The 18,710-nt window shown below is 35.7% G+C and overlaps 1 protein-coding gene across 1 annotated transcript in view; it reads right to left on the bottom strand.

Annotated features, from left to right (window-relative positions):
• The window catches only part of LOC122796911 (ATP-binding cassette sub-family A member 13-like), a 3,979,956-nt gene that overhangs the window by 2,377,497 nt on the left and 1,583,749 nt on the right, over positions 1–18,710 (bottom strand). Inside the window, exon 22 of the mRNA XM_044065669.1 lies at positions 13,491–13,611. Within this exon, the coding sequence (XP_043921604.1) occupies positions 13,491–13,611 (121 nt within the window). The remainder of the gene's footprint in view (positions 1–13,490; positions 13,612–18,710) is intronic.

The raw sequence follows: 18,710 nt of genomic DNA, 5'->3' as shown, positions 1-18,710 counted from the left end.
AAGACACGTCTAAGGTCTAGCCCAGTAGTTAGGGATTGGGCAACTTATATAGTCAGTAATCTGGATTTTAAAAAGGAAAATCTAGCAAAGCTAGAATTTCCACTGTGTGATATCTTAAACTTCTTGAATCAGAGGCAACATGGGATATATGTAAATTACCCTTTAAGGATATCAGGTGTTTCAGCTAAATGGCAATTCTGAATGTCCATGAATGTTTTCTTTTAGTTTTACTTTTAAGTCTTTTTATGGACAATTTCTGGCCAATAAAGCGAAAACCCTCTAGCTGTTGACATGCATGTTTCTGCCTTCTTATGACATCATCAGCACAGTATAAAAGGAATGTTTGACTTTTGGAAACCAAGGGTAGTCATACCCAACTGATATCCATAAACCTAAGGATGTCTACAAAATATCCCAACTAACAAACTAAAAGTTTAAAAAGGTCACACAGGAAAACCAATTGGTTAAAAACACAAAAAGAAAAATCTAGCAAAGCTAGAATTTCCACTGTGTGAGACCTTAAACCTCTCGAATCAGAGGCAACATGGGATATATGTAAACTACCCTTTAAGGACACCACGTGTTTCAGCTAAATGACAATTCTGAATGTCCATGACTTTTTTCTTTTATGTGTTTTTATACACAATTTCAGGCCAATAAAGCCAAACCCTCTAACAGCAGACACGCATGTTTCGGCCTTCTTATGACATCATCAGCACAGCATAAGAAGAATATTTGCATTTTGGAAACCCAGGGTAGTCATACCCAACTGATATCCATAAACCTAAGGGTGTCTACAAAATATCCCAACTAACAAACCAAGAATTCTTTGGGCCGGGGGAAGGAGGGATGGAATGTGAAGGATTACTGAAGATCGACAACACAGATGGAACATTATGGTAAGACATAACTTCTTTATCTGATGTTGTCAATCTTCACGTAATCCTTGTCTGTGGGACAAAGTCCCAAGCTACTTGAATCTTGGGAGGTCTCATGGAAGAATATTCCTAAGCACAATCGAGCTGAATAATGCATGTCCCCTAGAGACCAAGTCCAGTCTGTAATGCATAATAAAGGTGTGATAAGATATTCATGTCACCACAGCACAAATATCATCTAAAGAAGCTCTGGCATGAAAAACTGCAGATGCTGCTGTTGGTCTAGTTGAATGGGCCCTAACAGGACCTGGTGGATGGAGTCCTTTCCTGTTATAAACAAAGGAGATACAGTCTCTAAGCCATTTAGCCAGAGTAATTTTAGATACTGGGCATCCTAAATTGGCTGAAGAAAAGGAAAGAAATAGCTGGTCAGATTTTCTGATTTCCTTTGTTCTATGAAGATAAAAATATAAAGTCCTGTGTACATCTAGCAAGTGCAAACAGTACTCCCCTTTTACTGGGAAAACTGGGAAAGAAGACTAGGAGTTGTGTAGTCTGATTGATATGTGCCTCAGAAATGACATTTGGTAAGAAAGAGGGGTTAGTCCAGAAGGAGACCCTGCCCTATGAAAGATAAGATAAGACAGTTTGCAGGATAATGCCTGTATTTCAGATATTCTTCTACCAGAAGTAATAGCTACCAAAAATAAGGTTTTCCAGGACAAGAATTTCAAGTCACAAGTTGCTGAAGGCTCAAATGGTTGACAAACAAGTGATTGAAGTACCAAATTCCAATCCCATGCTGCAGAGGGTTCCTTGAATGGAGGTCTGAGCATTAAGGTTCCTTTCAAGAAGGCTTTGCAAAGTTTATGTGACATAAGGTATGAGCCATTTAAACCAACATGGAAATTAGATATCACAGCAAGGTGCACATGTATAGTGAAGGCTGATGTGCCTGCCTCAAAGAGTGAAGCCAAAAAGTTTAGAACTTTATCAACAGGTGCTGAATATGGGTCAAGATCATAGTCTAGTGGCCATATAGCAAACGTTAGACACTTGTTATGGTATAGTTTTCTTGTAGGAGGTTTTGGGTGAGCCAGAATGATTCATTGGACCAGGAAAGTGAGAGTGGGATGCCTGGCGATCATGGGAACTGGAGAAGTCACACTGTGAGTTTGATATGCTGCAGATTCAGATGAACCAGTCCCTCCAGTTGAGTCAGTAGGTCTGGAGCTGGGTCCAGTATCCAGGGTTTCTGAAGTAGATGAGACCAAAGGAAGGGAAAACAGATCTGTTGAAGCCAGAATGGGGCAATGAGGATTATCCTGTTTTTTGATCTGTTGGCTTTCTTTAGAAGCTGATATATTATGGAAACCAGCGGGAAGGCATACAATAGACCAGGGGAGCCAATCATGCAGGAGGGTGCCTTTGGGTGACTCCACCAGTGGGGAATAAGGGCAAAGGAACTGCTGCACTTGTTCTTCAGAGGGTAAGCGAAGAGGTCGTAGCAAGCTTGGCCCCAAAAATGGAATATCTTTTCTGCAAATAATGGATTGAGAGACCACTCATGAGGCATGAGGATAGATCTACTCAGCTTGTCCACAATCATGTTGGAGCTCCCCGCAATGTGCATTGCCACTAGAAAGCAGTTGGAAGAAATTGCCCATTGCCAAACTCTGAGCACTTCTTGACAAATAAGGTAAGATCTAGTTATCCCTTGCTTTGATGTACCAGACTACTGCCATATTGTCTCTGAATTGTAATCATTCCCAACAGGAGAATGTCTTCAAATGTCTGCAATGTTAAGAGCACTACCCTCATCTCTAGAACATTGATATGCAAAGTGGCCTCCATCTGGGACCAAGTTTTTTGAACTGTCTTATCCAGATAATGCCCCCCACCCTATCTGGGACATGTCTGTGGTCATTTTGGCTTGGGGTTCAGGAGGGACAATGGGATGGCCTGACAATATTTCACTGGAGTGAAGCCACCAGTTTAGGTTTTCTTTGCATGGAGTGGTGATCACAATCAAATGGGACATTGGTTGATTCAATAAGGGCCATTGGGAGAGCATATGAAATTAAAGAATTTGCATGTGCAGTGAATTCAAACTAAGAGATGAAAGGTTAATATTGATGGCTCAAGATAATGGGTTACGTATATGCTGGTTTACAAAGTCCATTGAACATGTAGAAGAAACAGACAAATGTAGGTTTTGTAAAACTGAACTGGAAAGAGTCACACACCTCGTTACTGGTTGTGACATACTAATGGCAGAAGAACTGTATACTGAAAGGCGCAATAATGTGGTGAGACTGTTGCACTGGGGATTGTGCAAACATTATGGCTTTGAAGTGGATGAAAAGCAATGGAAACATGAGCCACAAAGTATCATAGAAAATTATGAAGTCTACATTTTTTTATTTTTATTTTACATTTGTTAACCAGGAATGTCCGACTTGGAACAAGCCAATTTTTCAGCGGAGGCCCAGGGAGAAATGCTCCAGATGCATGTCTTTGTAACATGGGAGGAAACCGGAGCACCCGGAGGAAACCCACACAAATGCAGGGAGAACATGCAGACTCCACACAGAAGGCACCCCAGCCGAGAATCAAACCTCTTGCTGTCAGGTGACAATGCTACCCCTGCAACACTGCTCCATCCATCACATGGGATCATCCATTACCAACAATTCAAAAAACAGATGCTAAAAACTGGATATAGTGGTCCAGGAAAAGAAGACAAGAGTAGATTTGATCATTGAAATCACCACACCCAGTGACTATAGTGTCCTGTGTACAGAGAGACATAAAGTTATAAAATATCAGGATCTGCAAGCAGAAATGAGAGCAATGTGGAAGAAAGATACCCAAATAGTTCCAATAGTAGTAGGAGAAATGGGTCTTACAAAAAAGTTTAAAATGTTATTTAGACACACTACCAATACCTGTAACTCCATATGAACTGCAGAAGGAGTCATTACTGGGCACATTGTGGGTGCTGCGAAGAGCACTTTTGGCTGACATCAAAGAATGAAACAATACCAATTTCATGAACTTTAATCATACCTTGACTTAGTAATGGGGTGCATTCTTGTTATGGTATTAGAAGCCCAAAACATTTGGAGAAATTAAAAAAAGGGAGAGTTAATTGGTAGGCCAGATGCCATTAAAGAATCTGCATGTGATATCTGGCCAGGGGAACTAGAGTGATAGAGGCTGCCATTGACCCCAGAGTCTGTAGAATGAGTCTCACTGTTACTTTCTTGTTGCAAATGATCTGGCTGACTTGTGATCTGATCCTTTGAAGTCTTTCTAAGGGAAGAAATGTGATGCTAGTGACTGCATTGAGCATAGCTCCAAAAAATTCCAGTTGTTGGGAAGGTTCTAAATGGGATTTTTTTGTGGTTTATAGTGATTCCTAAGCCAGAGCAAAGGTGAAGAGTATAATCTCATGCCTTTAAAAGTTGACACCTGGTAGGAGCAGTAAGGAGCCAGTCGTCTAGATATGGAAACACCCAGACTCCTTCCAGTCTGAGGTGAGCTGCAACCACTGCTATGCATTTGGCTGGGGTGAGACCAAATGGCAGGGCCCTGAACTGATAGTGACTGGCTCCCAGCTTGAAGTGCAACTATCTTCTGGACTGCTTCTCCATTTCCATATGATAATATGCATCCTGAAGATCTATTGAGCACATCCAATCATGTTTTTCCAAAAAGGGAAGTATAGACTGAACTGATACCATCTGGAATTTGGTTTGCTTAACTGATTTGTTCAACTGGCTCAGATCCAAATGTGATCTCCAATCTCATGTCTTCTTTGGCACTTAAAAGAATCTTGAGTAAAACCTGGATCCTCTCTGGTCTAGTGGGACTGCTTGGATGAATGTTTTGTCAAGCAGTTTTTGAATTTCTAAGACTGCTGCATGCCTTTGACTGGGTGGAACATCTGGGATTGTTTTTAGTCTTTTTGGTTCTTCTGAAAAGGGAATGTTGTAACTTCTGGTCATAATCCTCTGCACCCATTTGTCAGTTGTTATCCTTAGCCAGGCAGATTAGTGCAAGGATAATCATCCCCTGACTGCCTCCAGAGGAATGCAATCAGCCCTCCTTTCAGGAGTGCTGATAGGAGTTACCCTGAAGCCATGATTCTGCAGGCCATTTCTGCCTCTTGAGCTGCATCTTCCATTAAAACTTCCCCCTCTGACCCAGGGGAAGTCATTGCCAAGTGAGTCCTGGAAAGGTCCTTGGGACTTTTTGAACCATAGTCTCCACTTCTCTGTTTTTTCTAATAAGGACACTGCAGAGTGGAAAAGTGTATGCCCTTGGCAGAAAGGGTCTTCTCATCTTTCTCACACCTGGCTATTGTGTCTTTAAACTTTGTATCTAATAGGGAAGTTCCATCAAATACAGCATTGATGAAAGAAATCTTTTTTTTTTTTTAAAACAAGTTTATTGTTTTTAACATACAAGAAAATATCATAACAATTTTATACAAGTAATTAAAATAGGTATAATTATAACATTCAACAAAACAACCAAAGTATTTACAAAGACATCCACTACAATCAGATCAATTAATTAAACTAAAATACCATGTTATTGAAGTTAAGATTTGTTTAACAAGTTTTGTAAATTATCCCATACAATATAATAAGACATTTTTCTATTAGTTCTTAACTTCACTGTATTCAATTCCATATGGCACACTATATTCAAAACATTTTTAAATTCATTGAACGAAGGAGGTGTATCTGAAATCCAATTTCTGGTTATTATTTTTCTAGCCACTGCTAGAATAGACCATAACAAGGGAAGCTTAACCTTTTTAACACTTTGAGGTACAGGTGTGTTGAATAATATAAGAGATTTAGAAATAATAAAATTATCTGTAAAAAGAGCCTGCAAAATTTCATTAATTGACTTCCAATATTCTTTCAATTTTATACAGTCATAAAACATATGAGCCCAGTCTCCATTAATTTCTATATTACATCTTTTACATAGATTATCTTTATTATTTATTTTATTCATCATCAAAGGTGTATAAAAGGATCTATGTAAAAATTTCCATGTAAAAAGTCTCCAGACAATGGAAGACGTAGTTTTATACCCAGATTCCAATATATATTGTTTATCTTGTTGATTTGGTGGATCACCATTAATGGAAATGAAATAATTCCAGTAGGTATCTACACTGTAAAAAGTTTCTTGTCTGATAATTTTATGTATGTATGAAAGTTTACCTTTATCAGAAACTTTATGTTGTAAATTTGATATCAAGTAATCAATCAATGTTGGGACAGATTCTTTAACTGTTACAGACATTAGATCTATTTTATCAATGAGATATTGCCTAAAGGTCTGAACCTCTAACCAGCAGGTTTCTCTTAGATCAAATTCTTGTTTTAAGAAATCTAGATTTTTAACTTTATTATCAGATATCAACTGATACCAGTACTTTAGATCATTATCTGTAGTTAAATGAGTTCCTTCAGAAGTGGATGACAAAAGCATACCCCGAGTATACATTATATGGAATATAATAAAATTCCATTCTTTATATTTAGGATGCATGAATATAAAGTTACGATAGCTAATAATAATGTTTAATGGGTAACTAACTATATGTTTAGGTGTAATAGGTGAGGTACAAAATTCTTTTAGTAACCATAACATGGAGTTATTTACAATCATATTTTTATGTGTTAAAGAGATTTTCATAAAGTGAATACTAATTATCTCCCAGTAATCTTTCCATTTTGCAACATATGACTGATCTATTAATAAAGTAATAACTTTTATAATAGAAGAGATAGTATATAAATTGAAGTCTGGAAAAGAAATACCCCCTTGAGACCAACTATTAGTATGTTTCTTTAAAGCAATCCTAGGTCTATTAGGTGCCCATAGGAAATTTAACATTAGTGTATTCAATTTCTTGATAATTAGTTTTGTAGGTGGAAGTATTATTGATTGTATTAAGTATAAAATCTTGGGAAAATTTATCATTTTAATAATTGTAAGTCTCTCTTCCATAGTAAAAAACATATTATTCCAGGTATTAAAGAGATTTTGTATATTAAGAAGATAGGCATTATAATTATTATGTATAATAGATCTAATATCTTTAGATAATATTATACCTAAATAAGTTATCTGACCTGAATTGGGTACATATTTAGTAAAATCTTTAATGAGAACATTTTTTCATGCATATATAGGTAGTATTTTAGTTTTTTCTTCATTGAATATTAAACCAGAAATACTTTTAAAATGTATCATTTTATCAAACAGAGACTGCATAGAAGAATTAGATCCTGCTGATGTAATTAGAACATCATCTGCAAAGCGTTGAATTTTAGATGTTGTATTTTCATCTATTTCAAATCCCTCTATGTCAGTACTGTTTCTGATCAAATTAGCCCAAGGCTCAATTATTAAAGTGAATAATAGTGGAGAGAGTGGACACCCTTGTTTTGTACCTTTAAAAATTGGTATTTTTGTGAGACATATGTTCCTATCTTAATATAAGCCAATGTTCCTCTGTATAAATGCTCAATTAGATTTACAAATGCTTCTGAGAAGTTTGTGCACTTCAGTAAGGTAAACAGGTAGTCCCAACTTACTGAATCAAATGCTGAGCTTATATCAAGACTAATAAGAGTTAAATCTTTCTTTTTCCTATTTGCAAAATCAATTAATGTTAGAGTTCTCCTTATGTTATCAAAAGTATTTCTATTTACAATGAAGCCTGTCTGATCTATATCTATAATGCCAGGGATGATTGTCTTCAATCTATCAGCAAAAATACTCATAAACATTTCATAATCAACATTAAGTAATGAGATGGGTCGATATGAAGTACATCTAGTTGGATCTTTATTAGGTTTTAAGATTGGCGAAATAAATGTATATTGCCAAGATGGGGGGTTATTAATTCATTTTGGGCCAAAATAAAAACCTTATGTATTAATGAATATGTACTTTTAGAAAGGATTTTATGTATCTCTGGTATAATACCATAATTACCTGGTGCTTTGTTTGATTTAAGCTTGTTTATTTGTGTAACTTGTTTATTAAGTTTTTTATTCATGTTTGTTGTTATAAATTCCCTTATTTTATCTTTAGATTCCATGTTAATGTTATTATGATTAATTTTGTGAAAGTGATTTCTAAATTCATCTAGTATTTCTGGTAGACTAGAAACATTTTTCTTTTTCCTTAGAGAAAAGATTTCTTTGATATGATTTTGCTTATTTAACCTTTTTGTTTTGTTTTTAAGTCTATGTAAGTATTTGGGGCTTATTGAGTAAGACAAAAACTTGTATTTCTCTAAAGTTATTTTAACTTTATGAGTTAAAATTTCTTTGTATTTCTCATTTAGTTTGTTTATTTCTTCAATGACTTTCTTATCCATAATATTTTCTTTATTATTATGTTTATAAGAATCTAGTTTACTTTGAATATCTAACAATTCCTTATCCCAAGATTTCCTTTTATTATTATACCATCTGATACTTTGTCCATATAGATATGATTTTAAAGCATCCCATACATAAACAATGGAAACTTCAGGAGTATTATTTATATATAGAAAATGTTGTACTTCTGAAAGTATATATTCTTTATAGTCTTTTAATTGAGTTAAGTATGCTGGTATCCTTTTGATCTGAACATTGTGAGTATTTTTTATCATGAACTCAAAAACAATTGAATTATGATCAGATATAGGACATGAAATGATTTTAGAGTTAATTAATTATGTTACCATCTGGTTAGAAATAAAGACTCTATTTTTGAATAAGTTTTGTACCTGTTAGAAAAAAATGTATATGGTAATGATTTTGAATCTATCTGATTATTAATATCATTTAAATGATAAGAATTAGCAAAATCCTTTAAATTTTTTGCATTAGATGTAATTTTCCTTTTTCTTATAGTGGTAGTGTCATTGTCATGTAATATACAATTAAAGTCACCAGCTAAAATAATATCCCCTATAGAGAATGATATGATCTTATCAAGATGGTATTTCACTGTATTAATACCAATTCCAGGTATCCAATATATATTGATTAATGTATAAGTCTTCCCATTGATTTGTATTGTAACCATACAAAACATTCCTTTATCATCTTGATAAGACTTAATAGTTTTAGGAATGGGCATACTTTTATTCCATAAAATAGCCACTCCTCTTTTTTTTCTGAGTGTGCTCTGAACTAACCAATAATGTATATTTGTTTGTGGCTAGTTTATCAATATCTTTTTTGAAGAGATGTGTTTCTTGTAGGAAGACTAAGTTGGCCTTATGTAAATGAATGTATCTTATTAGGCTTGCCCTTTTACACGGATTATTCAGTCCATTAATGTTTAAAGAAATTCCTTTTAGAGAAGTTATTTGGCAATTTTAAAACATAGAAAACTTATGATTAAAATAACAATTAACAAAATAAGTAATATTATACCTCCTCCATTAGGTGTACCTTTAGATATAGCTGTATTTATTGAGTCTCTTATGGGATTTTGTATAAGATTTAATTTTGTTTGTAGTGACAATGAGCTTACAAAGTGTATTGTGGATGTCAGAACTATATACATACAACAGTGAACAAGAAAAAATAATGTAAGGATTAAATCTTGCATCCAGCCTGGAGTTAAAAACTCCAACTTAGAGTAGTACATACTACTCAAGTTAACCCCCTACCCTAAGCAGCAGTACCTCAGCTGCCACCTTATCAATTTAATACTTGTTATATTTAACTTAAATTAATAACTTTCAATTAGATTATCTGGTAAGACAAAACTACACATTTGATAAAACAACATCATATATACTAAGAGAAACCCTTTTTTTTTAAATTATTCATACTACTATATACATCTATTTAATATAATACATTTATATTCAAATAGCATTCAAATAAACTTGATATTAGGAACCAAGAAGAGAGAGAGAAGTAAAAGACGTGAGAGAGGAAGCGAGAGTGAAAGAAAAAAAAAAGGGGGGGAGGGCATATCTACACATTAATTTATTCAAAGTTTATAAAAATAAGTTCTAATGTTCAATTAAATCAACAACTTTGGTTAATATGATTCATACATTACATATATTGAGATGTATCTATATTCTGTCATGTAAATGCAGTTAACAGCTTCCAAAAGACTTTAAATTACTTGTATCAGAGCTTTTTTCTTATACTTATTATTGTCAGTAGAATAAAATATTATATTTATAGGTATTGATATAAATCATACTGCATAGTTAAGCAAGTTCTCAAAAACACTTGCTTTATTGTGAAGAAAGCCATCAGTGTTTTGTATATCTAAGCTGCTGCTTTAAAATATGTCAGATGACAACTTCTTCCAGAATAGAGTCATAAAGTTATTTATGCTTGTCAATCATGTAAATCAAATGAATCATAGCAGTGTATAAGTTTAAATCATAGGTTTTTTACATACATTAATAAGCTGCAGTCAAGTGAACTTTCAAAAACACTTGTATAAAAGTTTCACTTTCTATGCCTTCTAAAAAATTACATTTGCTTACTATGAGAAACTTCATCATTCAAAATCATTATAACTTACATATTTTATAAATTATAACATAAATAACTAGGTAATTATATAAAATAACTCACATTTAAATGATAAAGAGTTCATATTCCATCGCAGAGTCGCATTTGCAGCAGTTTTACTTCCTGGTTGAGTGTTCTTCATGAATCTGTGATGTGTCAGCGTGAATTCTGGGGTCAAAGTTCAAATTGACTGCTTTCAGCTTCTCTGCGTGAGTTCTGAGTGTTGAAGATTTAAAACAACTCGAGGACACTGTTCACGAGGTAACACATCCCAAATTGTCTCCCTTAAGATTTTGGCAGGAATTTTGTTAAAAACAAGTGACTAACGTTCATTTAGCAGTATAAGTGAAGCTAAACATAGCAAAACCTTCGCGAAGCACTTTACAAGTTATTACAGCCTCTATGAAAGTGAAACTAAGCCCAAAGTTATTAATATGTGATAGAACAGATTATTTTTGCCCTAATTCAATTTTTATACATATATATCTTATTATTTACTGTACCTGTATGATCAAAGAATGTCAATATATTAATATGAAAGAGAATAAAGAGAAAGAACAGAGAAAAAAAGAGAAAGTAGGAAATAAGAGAGAGCAAAGCATAGATAAAAAAATGTAAAAGGAAGCTATAAAAAGTATTTACAGTGGAATATTGCTTGCTGTTTATATTAATAAAGATGAAAATGAAACATACTATTTACTATTATTTAGTTTTAATTATTATTAATTAAAGCATGACATATTATTTGTGAATAAGCATAAGCAATATAATCAAGAAAGTATAATTATCAATAGCATTTAAACAGCATATAAACTTTTTACAAGGAATAAATAATTTATCATTCCATTTATCATATTCTCATCACATTTCTCTTTCTGCCCTCCCCCACCCCTTACCCACTGCATAATCTAAATAGAATGTTATTGTTTAAAATAAAAAAAAAGAGAAGAGAGAAGAAAGAAGAAAAAAAATGTATCAAGTTACTGACCTTAATTCTCTTTGTCAGAAAGAGAAACATATTGAATGATAGCTTGTTATTAGTTCCTCAGATATTTTGATTGCTTATGAAACAAAACAGCTCTTTGTACACAGAAAATAATTTTGATTAAATCTTTTTCAGAATATTTGTGGCTTTCTGAAAACTATATTTAAAAAGATTAATAGTGAAGAAAATTAAAGTGAGAGAAAAAAAAAGAACATGTCATTTGTTTTTTAGTCTCTTCTTCTTCTCTGAAGTCTTCCACGAAGTTTCAGTTGCCAACCTCTTTAATGAAGGACTAGCCCATTCCATTTCCTCTATTTTATCCAGAATCTTATTTTTTTCATAAACAGCAATGCAGAGTCTAAGTCATCAAACATTTTAGGACCATCAGGAAGGAAGATTTTTAGCTTGGCAGGAAACAGAAGGTAGGTTTTAAACTGTGCTTTTTTAAGCTCCTTTATTAATGGCAGAAAGACTTTTCTTTTAGTAATTACCAAGGAAGAATAGTCATTATCAAAATGCACAGTTGTCTCATTAATTTTAACAGGAGCTTTAGCCCAAGCAGATTTAAGAACCATTTCTTTATCAGAAGATGATAGAAATCTAACTATAACTGATCTAGGATACTTTTTGTTAGAGTTAGTATTAGCTATAGATCTATGGGCTCTTTCGATACCAAAAGAGAATGCTTCTGGTAAGTCTAAAGTTTTAGGGAGCCATGTTGTTAAAAAAGAAGTAATATTGTTACCTTCAATATTTTCTGGCAGTCCAAAAATCCTAATGTTATTGCACCTAGATCTATCTCCAGGTCATCAAGCTTTGTTTGTAGATGTGTATTTTGTTTCAGCAGAAACTCAATGTTGATTTCCTCCTCTTGGATTCTGTTTTCCATGTCATTTACAGCCTCTTCTATGCCTGTCATCTGGATCTTTTGTTGTTGCAAGTCTATATGTAACAAGTCTATTTGTTTTGTAGTTTTTTTCTATGAAGGTATCAATTTTAGTATCCAGTTTATCCATCTTGGCAGTAAGTTGCTGGATTGTAGTTATCAGAGACTGAAGTTCTTTCTTGATGCTGGAGTCTTGAGAATTTGTCTTACTGGAACTCATTTCAGACAGAGAAACTGACAGGAAAATTTCCAAAGTGATTTCTGACAGGAATATTGTTAAAATTTCCTTTCTTTTTTAGATATAGTTCAAGAAATATATAAAACAAACATATTTAGAAAGAAAATTACTTCATAAATAATTTTTTAAGTAATTAATTCCTGTCAGTGCAGTGAAATTGGTGGAGCTGAAGAAATCTGCTGCTATCCTGTGTTCATCCTTGGCCACGCCTCAAAGAAATCTTAAATGGCTCCATAAAAATCACATAAGTGCATCCAGGTGTGTCTTCTGATTGCTACACCTGAACACGTTGCTCTAGTTGTCTCTTCAGCAGTATGAGCAATTAGCCTCATGGACAAGTTGGAGATAGATTCTAAGGTGGCGAGCTGAGAAGTTACTTTGCCTCTAGAACCCCCTCCAGCTACAACTCCCACAAGAGTATCTGATAGCTGTTTAATCAGATCTCTTTGAAACCTCATAAAATGTGCCATATAATTCAAGGACCTGAGAGCCAAGTTCAATAAAGTGTATATGTGCTTCCCAAATCTATCCATTGTCAATCTATCTATTGTCCTAGACTCTTTGTTAGGAGGATGAATAGTAGGACTTTCATCGGCAAGTTCCTTCTTGGTGGCTGCCACTACCACAATGACGTCCACAGGAATTCCTTTGGCTCAGTGTTGTTGATCCTGAGGAGCAGAAAGAATGAGGTCAGGTCCCTTTAGCATCGGCTCAATAGAGTCAGGCAACTTTTAAGCCAACTGAGTGATCAGCTTAATAAGATCATAAGCAGGTGGAGAGATCCAAGAGGTAGAGGACTGGGTATGAAAAGCCTCTAGGTATACTGATTCCTCTGAGGAAGGCTGGAGGGCAGTCCAATCATGCCACTGTTTAATAAGTGCTATGATGTCTCCAAAGGAAACATCTCCATGGGGTGACTTACGGGAACCTTCCCTTCATCAAAATCGGTGTCTTCTGTGAAGGATTCTTCAGGAGAGCCAAGTGCTTCCTCTTGCACTTTCTCTTCAATGGTGCCTCTTTGGTGGGGTGTTCCAGAGAGGTATCTGAAGTTGATAAAACCAGTGTGGTTTGATTCTGAGACTTTTGTACCCTCTGTCCCAGGGAAGAGACTGGAGGAAACTCCAGCCAAGGGGATGGACAAGATGTTTGGACCAACAGGGATGGCATAGCCTGTTTGTCCACCATAGACAAGCCCCTCTCCATGGCCTGGAAGGCAGGCCCCCCATACAGGGATGGGAACCCAGAACTGAAATAGACTCCTTCGGAACAGTGGTCCCATCCTGCACCAAGGAAGCTGCCTTCAAAGCTGAAGCCATAGTCAAGCTTACATATGGTGATGCACTGAGGGCATGGATGGCTCTGAAAGTATCAAAGTCAAACCCTGCCCCTCAGACCTGACAAGGAAGCCTTGACTCCAGGAAGTCTCCAGGTTTGAGTGACCCAAAAAACTCAGGATAGCTATCGGTGCTGGAGAAAAGGGTCTGAATGGCACCGAAGCAGTAGAAGCCAGGAAAGTCGGTACCAAGGTCTCCAAAAACTCAGGTGGAGTCAAAGGAGGAATAATTAGTGGTATGGAAGATGGTAAGGTTCCAGAGCTAACATTTCTAGGAACCAAGGAAGGGGCAATCCCCTCGCTGTAAGAAGCTAATCCACTAGTGTCATAATGTTAGATCCGGGCAAACTCTTGGTGGATCAAACTAAGGAAGCTGATGCAGATTTTGGTGGACATGTCTCCAAAAAAGGACTGGGAGAATGGTCCACAAAAGTATCCACTGTAGGAGAATATCTGGTATGTGGTACAAATATGAGTAAAGGATCTTCTGGTTCAGGACTCTTGATTGGAACCGGCTAAGTATTTTTAGTTGGCGTCAGCACTGATGACTTTGGCGCCAAAGAAGTCAGCGCAGAAACAGGCACCACTGACACCGAGGACTGAACATTTTGGCCCACCGGTTCCAAAGAAGCTGCTGGCACTGAGAGAAACTTGGTAATTTTACTAGGTGGTTCAAATGAAGGTGTCAGAACTGACTGACTTCTTTTCTTAGGTTTGGATGAAGAGGAAGAAGAAGATGAACTGGCTTCAGTTTTTATACCAGATAAGGCCTCGTCAAAGTCTGACTTAAGCAAACCTTTCAAAACTAGCTTATTTTTACATTCAATCAAAGTCCTGTGGTTAAAGCTGTGATAGATAGCACAGTCCTTTTGTAGATGGACCACACCAAGACAGTATACAAAAAGACTATGTCCATCCAAATTTGGCATCTTCCTGTCACATTTTTGACACCTCTTGAATCCAGAAGTGCCTTTGGAGGGGTTATTGGCCATTACAAATAGGACAAATGTCACAACACGCACACACACACACACACACACACACACACACACACACACACACACACACACACACACGCACACGCACACGCTCACACTCATGCAAACAGTCATAGTAACAAGTGAGAGAGAGGTGAGGGCTTTTTATTTTAAACTAAGTAAAGGCAAGTAGGGGGAAAATACCAGCTATGGTATTTAAGAATACCCAAAGGTTAAAAGGAGACAAGTACCAACAATGGTACTTGAGAACTACCTAACGGTCGATAAAAGAAAAAACACACATGCACACACAAACTAAGCTAGCTAAGGGAAGAGCGGGTAGTACAGATATATGAGATGAAAGTCAAAAAGAAGAAATTAAAAGAGTTTAACTTACAGTTTACTTAAACAATAACTTTTGCTCTAGTGCTCAGAGAGAACATGTCTGGCACTATGAAGTGGCAAATGAGATCTGAGGTAATTTGGGGAGGAGCATTATGGGTAGAGCTTAGCTCAAGAGTATTGGAAGGCACAAGTTGGAATAATGGTTGAGTCAGTTCTGAGCCCACAGTCAAGGATTAGTTGAACACTGACAACCTCAGATATTAAATCAAATTGATCCTGATGTACAAATTGTGAATAATATTTACAATATGGCAAACAGAAATCATCATAAACATTTATGACAGCAATAATTTGAGTCTAACACTTGAAGTTTCATACCTGGCTTAATAATAAAGGATGGGAAAGTGACTGCTTCCTAGAGTAAAGAAAGCATTCAGTTTAGTAACTTTTCATTGCCTCCAAAAGTAAATGAGGATTTTATTTTAACTAGTAGCATTGTCGCCTCACAATAAGATGTTGTCTGGTTCGATTCTCAGCTAGAGCGTCTTCTGCGTGGAGACATGCATGAATGGGCATACCTTCATTGAAGGTTGTGCGTCAGGGCTGGTAACTCGGCACGTAAAAATCAACTACCAATCATTAGCGGACCGGAGTTCTGCTGTGGCGACCCCTAACAGGGAAAAGCTTAAAGACACAACATTCATTGCCTTCAAGAGTGAAAGGGCCTTTAAGTTTAAGAAGTATTAATTGTCTTCACGAATTAAAGTGGCCTGCAGCTTAATAATTATTCACTACTTCAGCAAGTTAGAGATGGCTTCACGTTAATAACTATTTTTTGCTGCCAAAATTGAATGGGAGGTCTTCAGTTTCATAACTATAAATTACTGCCAAGAATGAAAAAGCCCTTTGGTTTAATAATTATTCGCTACCTCCAACAGTACAGGGTTCAGTTTACTAATTAATTATTGCCTGCACTTCACCTTAACTATAAAACACATCAAGAAACACAAGCTCATGTCTTCTGAAAATAAATCACAGAGTTCCCATGCTGTAAATGAAGCCATAATAATGATCATTTATATTGTGCTAGCTGTCTGCCTACCTATATACCTACCTATCTGCCTGTCTGTATGTCTGTCTGTCTTGTCTGTCATCCATGTGTCTAATAGTTTTTCAGTTTATCAATTTATTTGTATTTGTCTATCTCTCTCTTTCTCTGTTAATATTTCTCAGTATGTTGAATAGACAGTTCATTGAATGAGGTAGTCACATTCATTTTGTTGACTAATGATTTAGTCAACTAGCATGTAAGAAAGGGTTTTGTGTTTTGGGCTGATTGCCCATTTGTTCTGATTGTGCAAACACTGACTTGCTAAATGAAAATAAAGGGATATGGGCTGAAGCCTCCAAGGTACCTTTTCATGTTTGCTTTTGTTTTATTGCCATCATGAGTGCAAGACTTGCTTTGCCTGTGTTTGTTGGGGATTATTGCAGGTTGGTAAAATAGCTAAAGTATTGTACATCACAAACACAAGGTACAGAGTGTGATTTTTATCTTTGAGCAAAATTGGCTAGGCTTAATATGGCTCACAAGGGCAGCTAGCCTAGAACTTACCTATATAAGAGGTGTGAGGTTTGGAATAATGGTTAAAGTCCTTGCTTCAAAGTTAAAAGGTTCAGGGCCTTATTCTCAGCTTGAGTTATTGGCTAGGCTTAAAATGGCCCTTCAAGGCAGTTAGCCTAGTATTCATCTATTGGCCTATGTTTTGGGTTATTTTGCTTCAGGGGTGACTGACTATTGCATATTTTATATAAATAGAAATTGCCTCCACTTTATAATATGATAGAGCCCTTAGTCAAGTGTTGTATCTCCCTTACCTTGGATGCAAAACATTGTAAGTGAAATGTCTAATTGAGAGCAGTATGGTTTCTTAAGAAATGGTATGAAAAAATCAGAAACCACTGAAAAGCAATTGCTATAGCAGGATGGCTCTATCTTTCAGCACCACCATTTTTCTCACAGTATACCAAAAAGTTGGAATAATCTCCCTCCGTCGGTGACTTCTGCACCTAATACCAAACAATTAAAAAAACTCCCTTAAGGCTCGTCTTATTAGCTCTTGGCTATGCCCATGTGTTACTTAATCCTAATGTATGCTACCACCATCTTTCTCTCTTCTCTCCAATTATCAGAGCCTCGGTAAAAATGCAAGTAACAAATGGTATCCCTTGACATCTGGAAATGTTGTTGTGATCTCTGTCTGTATATTTTGATGACTAACTTAATGTTCACTTGTATATATTGCTGATATGATCTTTCTTTGCATACTGTTCTACTATGCACAAAATACAGCTCAATAACAACGTCTTTACTTTACATTATGTACTACTATCATTGTCTGTTGTATTAATTAAGTGGAGCTTTTCTCTCCGGGCCTCAGCTGTAAATGGACCTCGTCCACTTGGACAATCCCAGTTAACAAATAAAATAAAAAATAAAACACTTGGTTTTGGTTCTCTGCTGTAATGTTACTTTTCTCTACATTTTCTATCTCTGAAATTATACAAAATGGGAAAGTGTTTAAAACATAATAAAAAACTCACATTTTCTTTCTTTTCCACGTTGTGTGACCTCAGGAGTTGCACTACAATACCTGTGACAACATCCCAAGTTGTCATCAATCCTCCAGTATGAGTCATATTGTGACAGCCATCTTGATTACTAACATACAGGAGACTAAGATGTCACCAAGCATAGCTGTGTCTATAGCCCTTACTCCAAAACTGGCAAAATAATTTGTAGTTAGCAGCACCGCAGTTTGTATAACTTTTATTTACAAATTTCTGCTCATTGAAAGAGTCTATTTTTTTAAATTAGAAATGTGAATTAAACAAGTATATACGCATACTTTCTCTGCCATGTCTATCCATAGCCTTGTGGCTTTCTTTGGGAATAGTGTTTAATGGCATTTCTTTTAAAATCCATAAGTCTTTTCATTTTGTGATACCATCAAACAAACTGGGGTACCAGTCTTGTATTTGACACAGCAGTAATCGGTACTCGTATGTGGTCATTACTCTATGAATACCAGGATTGCAATTTAAAGCTTGGGATTGTGCTATTCCAGAAATGTTTTTTCTGCCATGAATTCAGAGTTGATATACATTAGAACTGGTGATAAGAAAGGGTGCAGTACCCCATTTTCAGGATAAAGAATGATCTCCCATGCAAAAGATACTTTTTTGGTGATTTTCCAATCAGCAACTGTTGTTGACAGTCCAGTGTTTAAGAAGCAGTGTGACTACACTTTAAGGATAGCTTACAGAACAGTCATGTTTTAACTTGGAAGCGTAAATACTGCTGCATTCAATTATTATTGTATCAAAATTGCCTCTTTATGTTTCCTTTTATAATGCTGAAGATGTTCCTTACTCTTAATGTCATCACTGCTGGCTAACTTCAGAGATATGTCCATATATGTCAAGT

This window comes from Protopterus annectens, chromosome 3.part0 (genome assembly GCF_019279795.1).
Source record: "Protopterus annectens isolate FY-2018-M chromosome 3.part0, PAN1.0, whole genome shotgun sequence".
Lineage (NCBI taxonomy): Eukaryota > Metazoa > Chordata > Ceratodontiformes > Protopteridae > Protopterus > Protopterus annectens.
The sequence above is the reverse complement of the archived record's forward strand: the minus strand, read 5'-3'. Positions and strand labels throughout refer to the sequence as shown.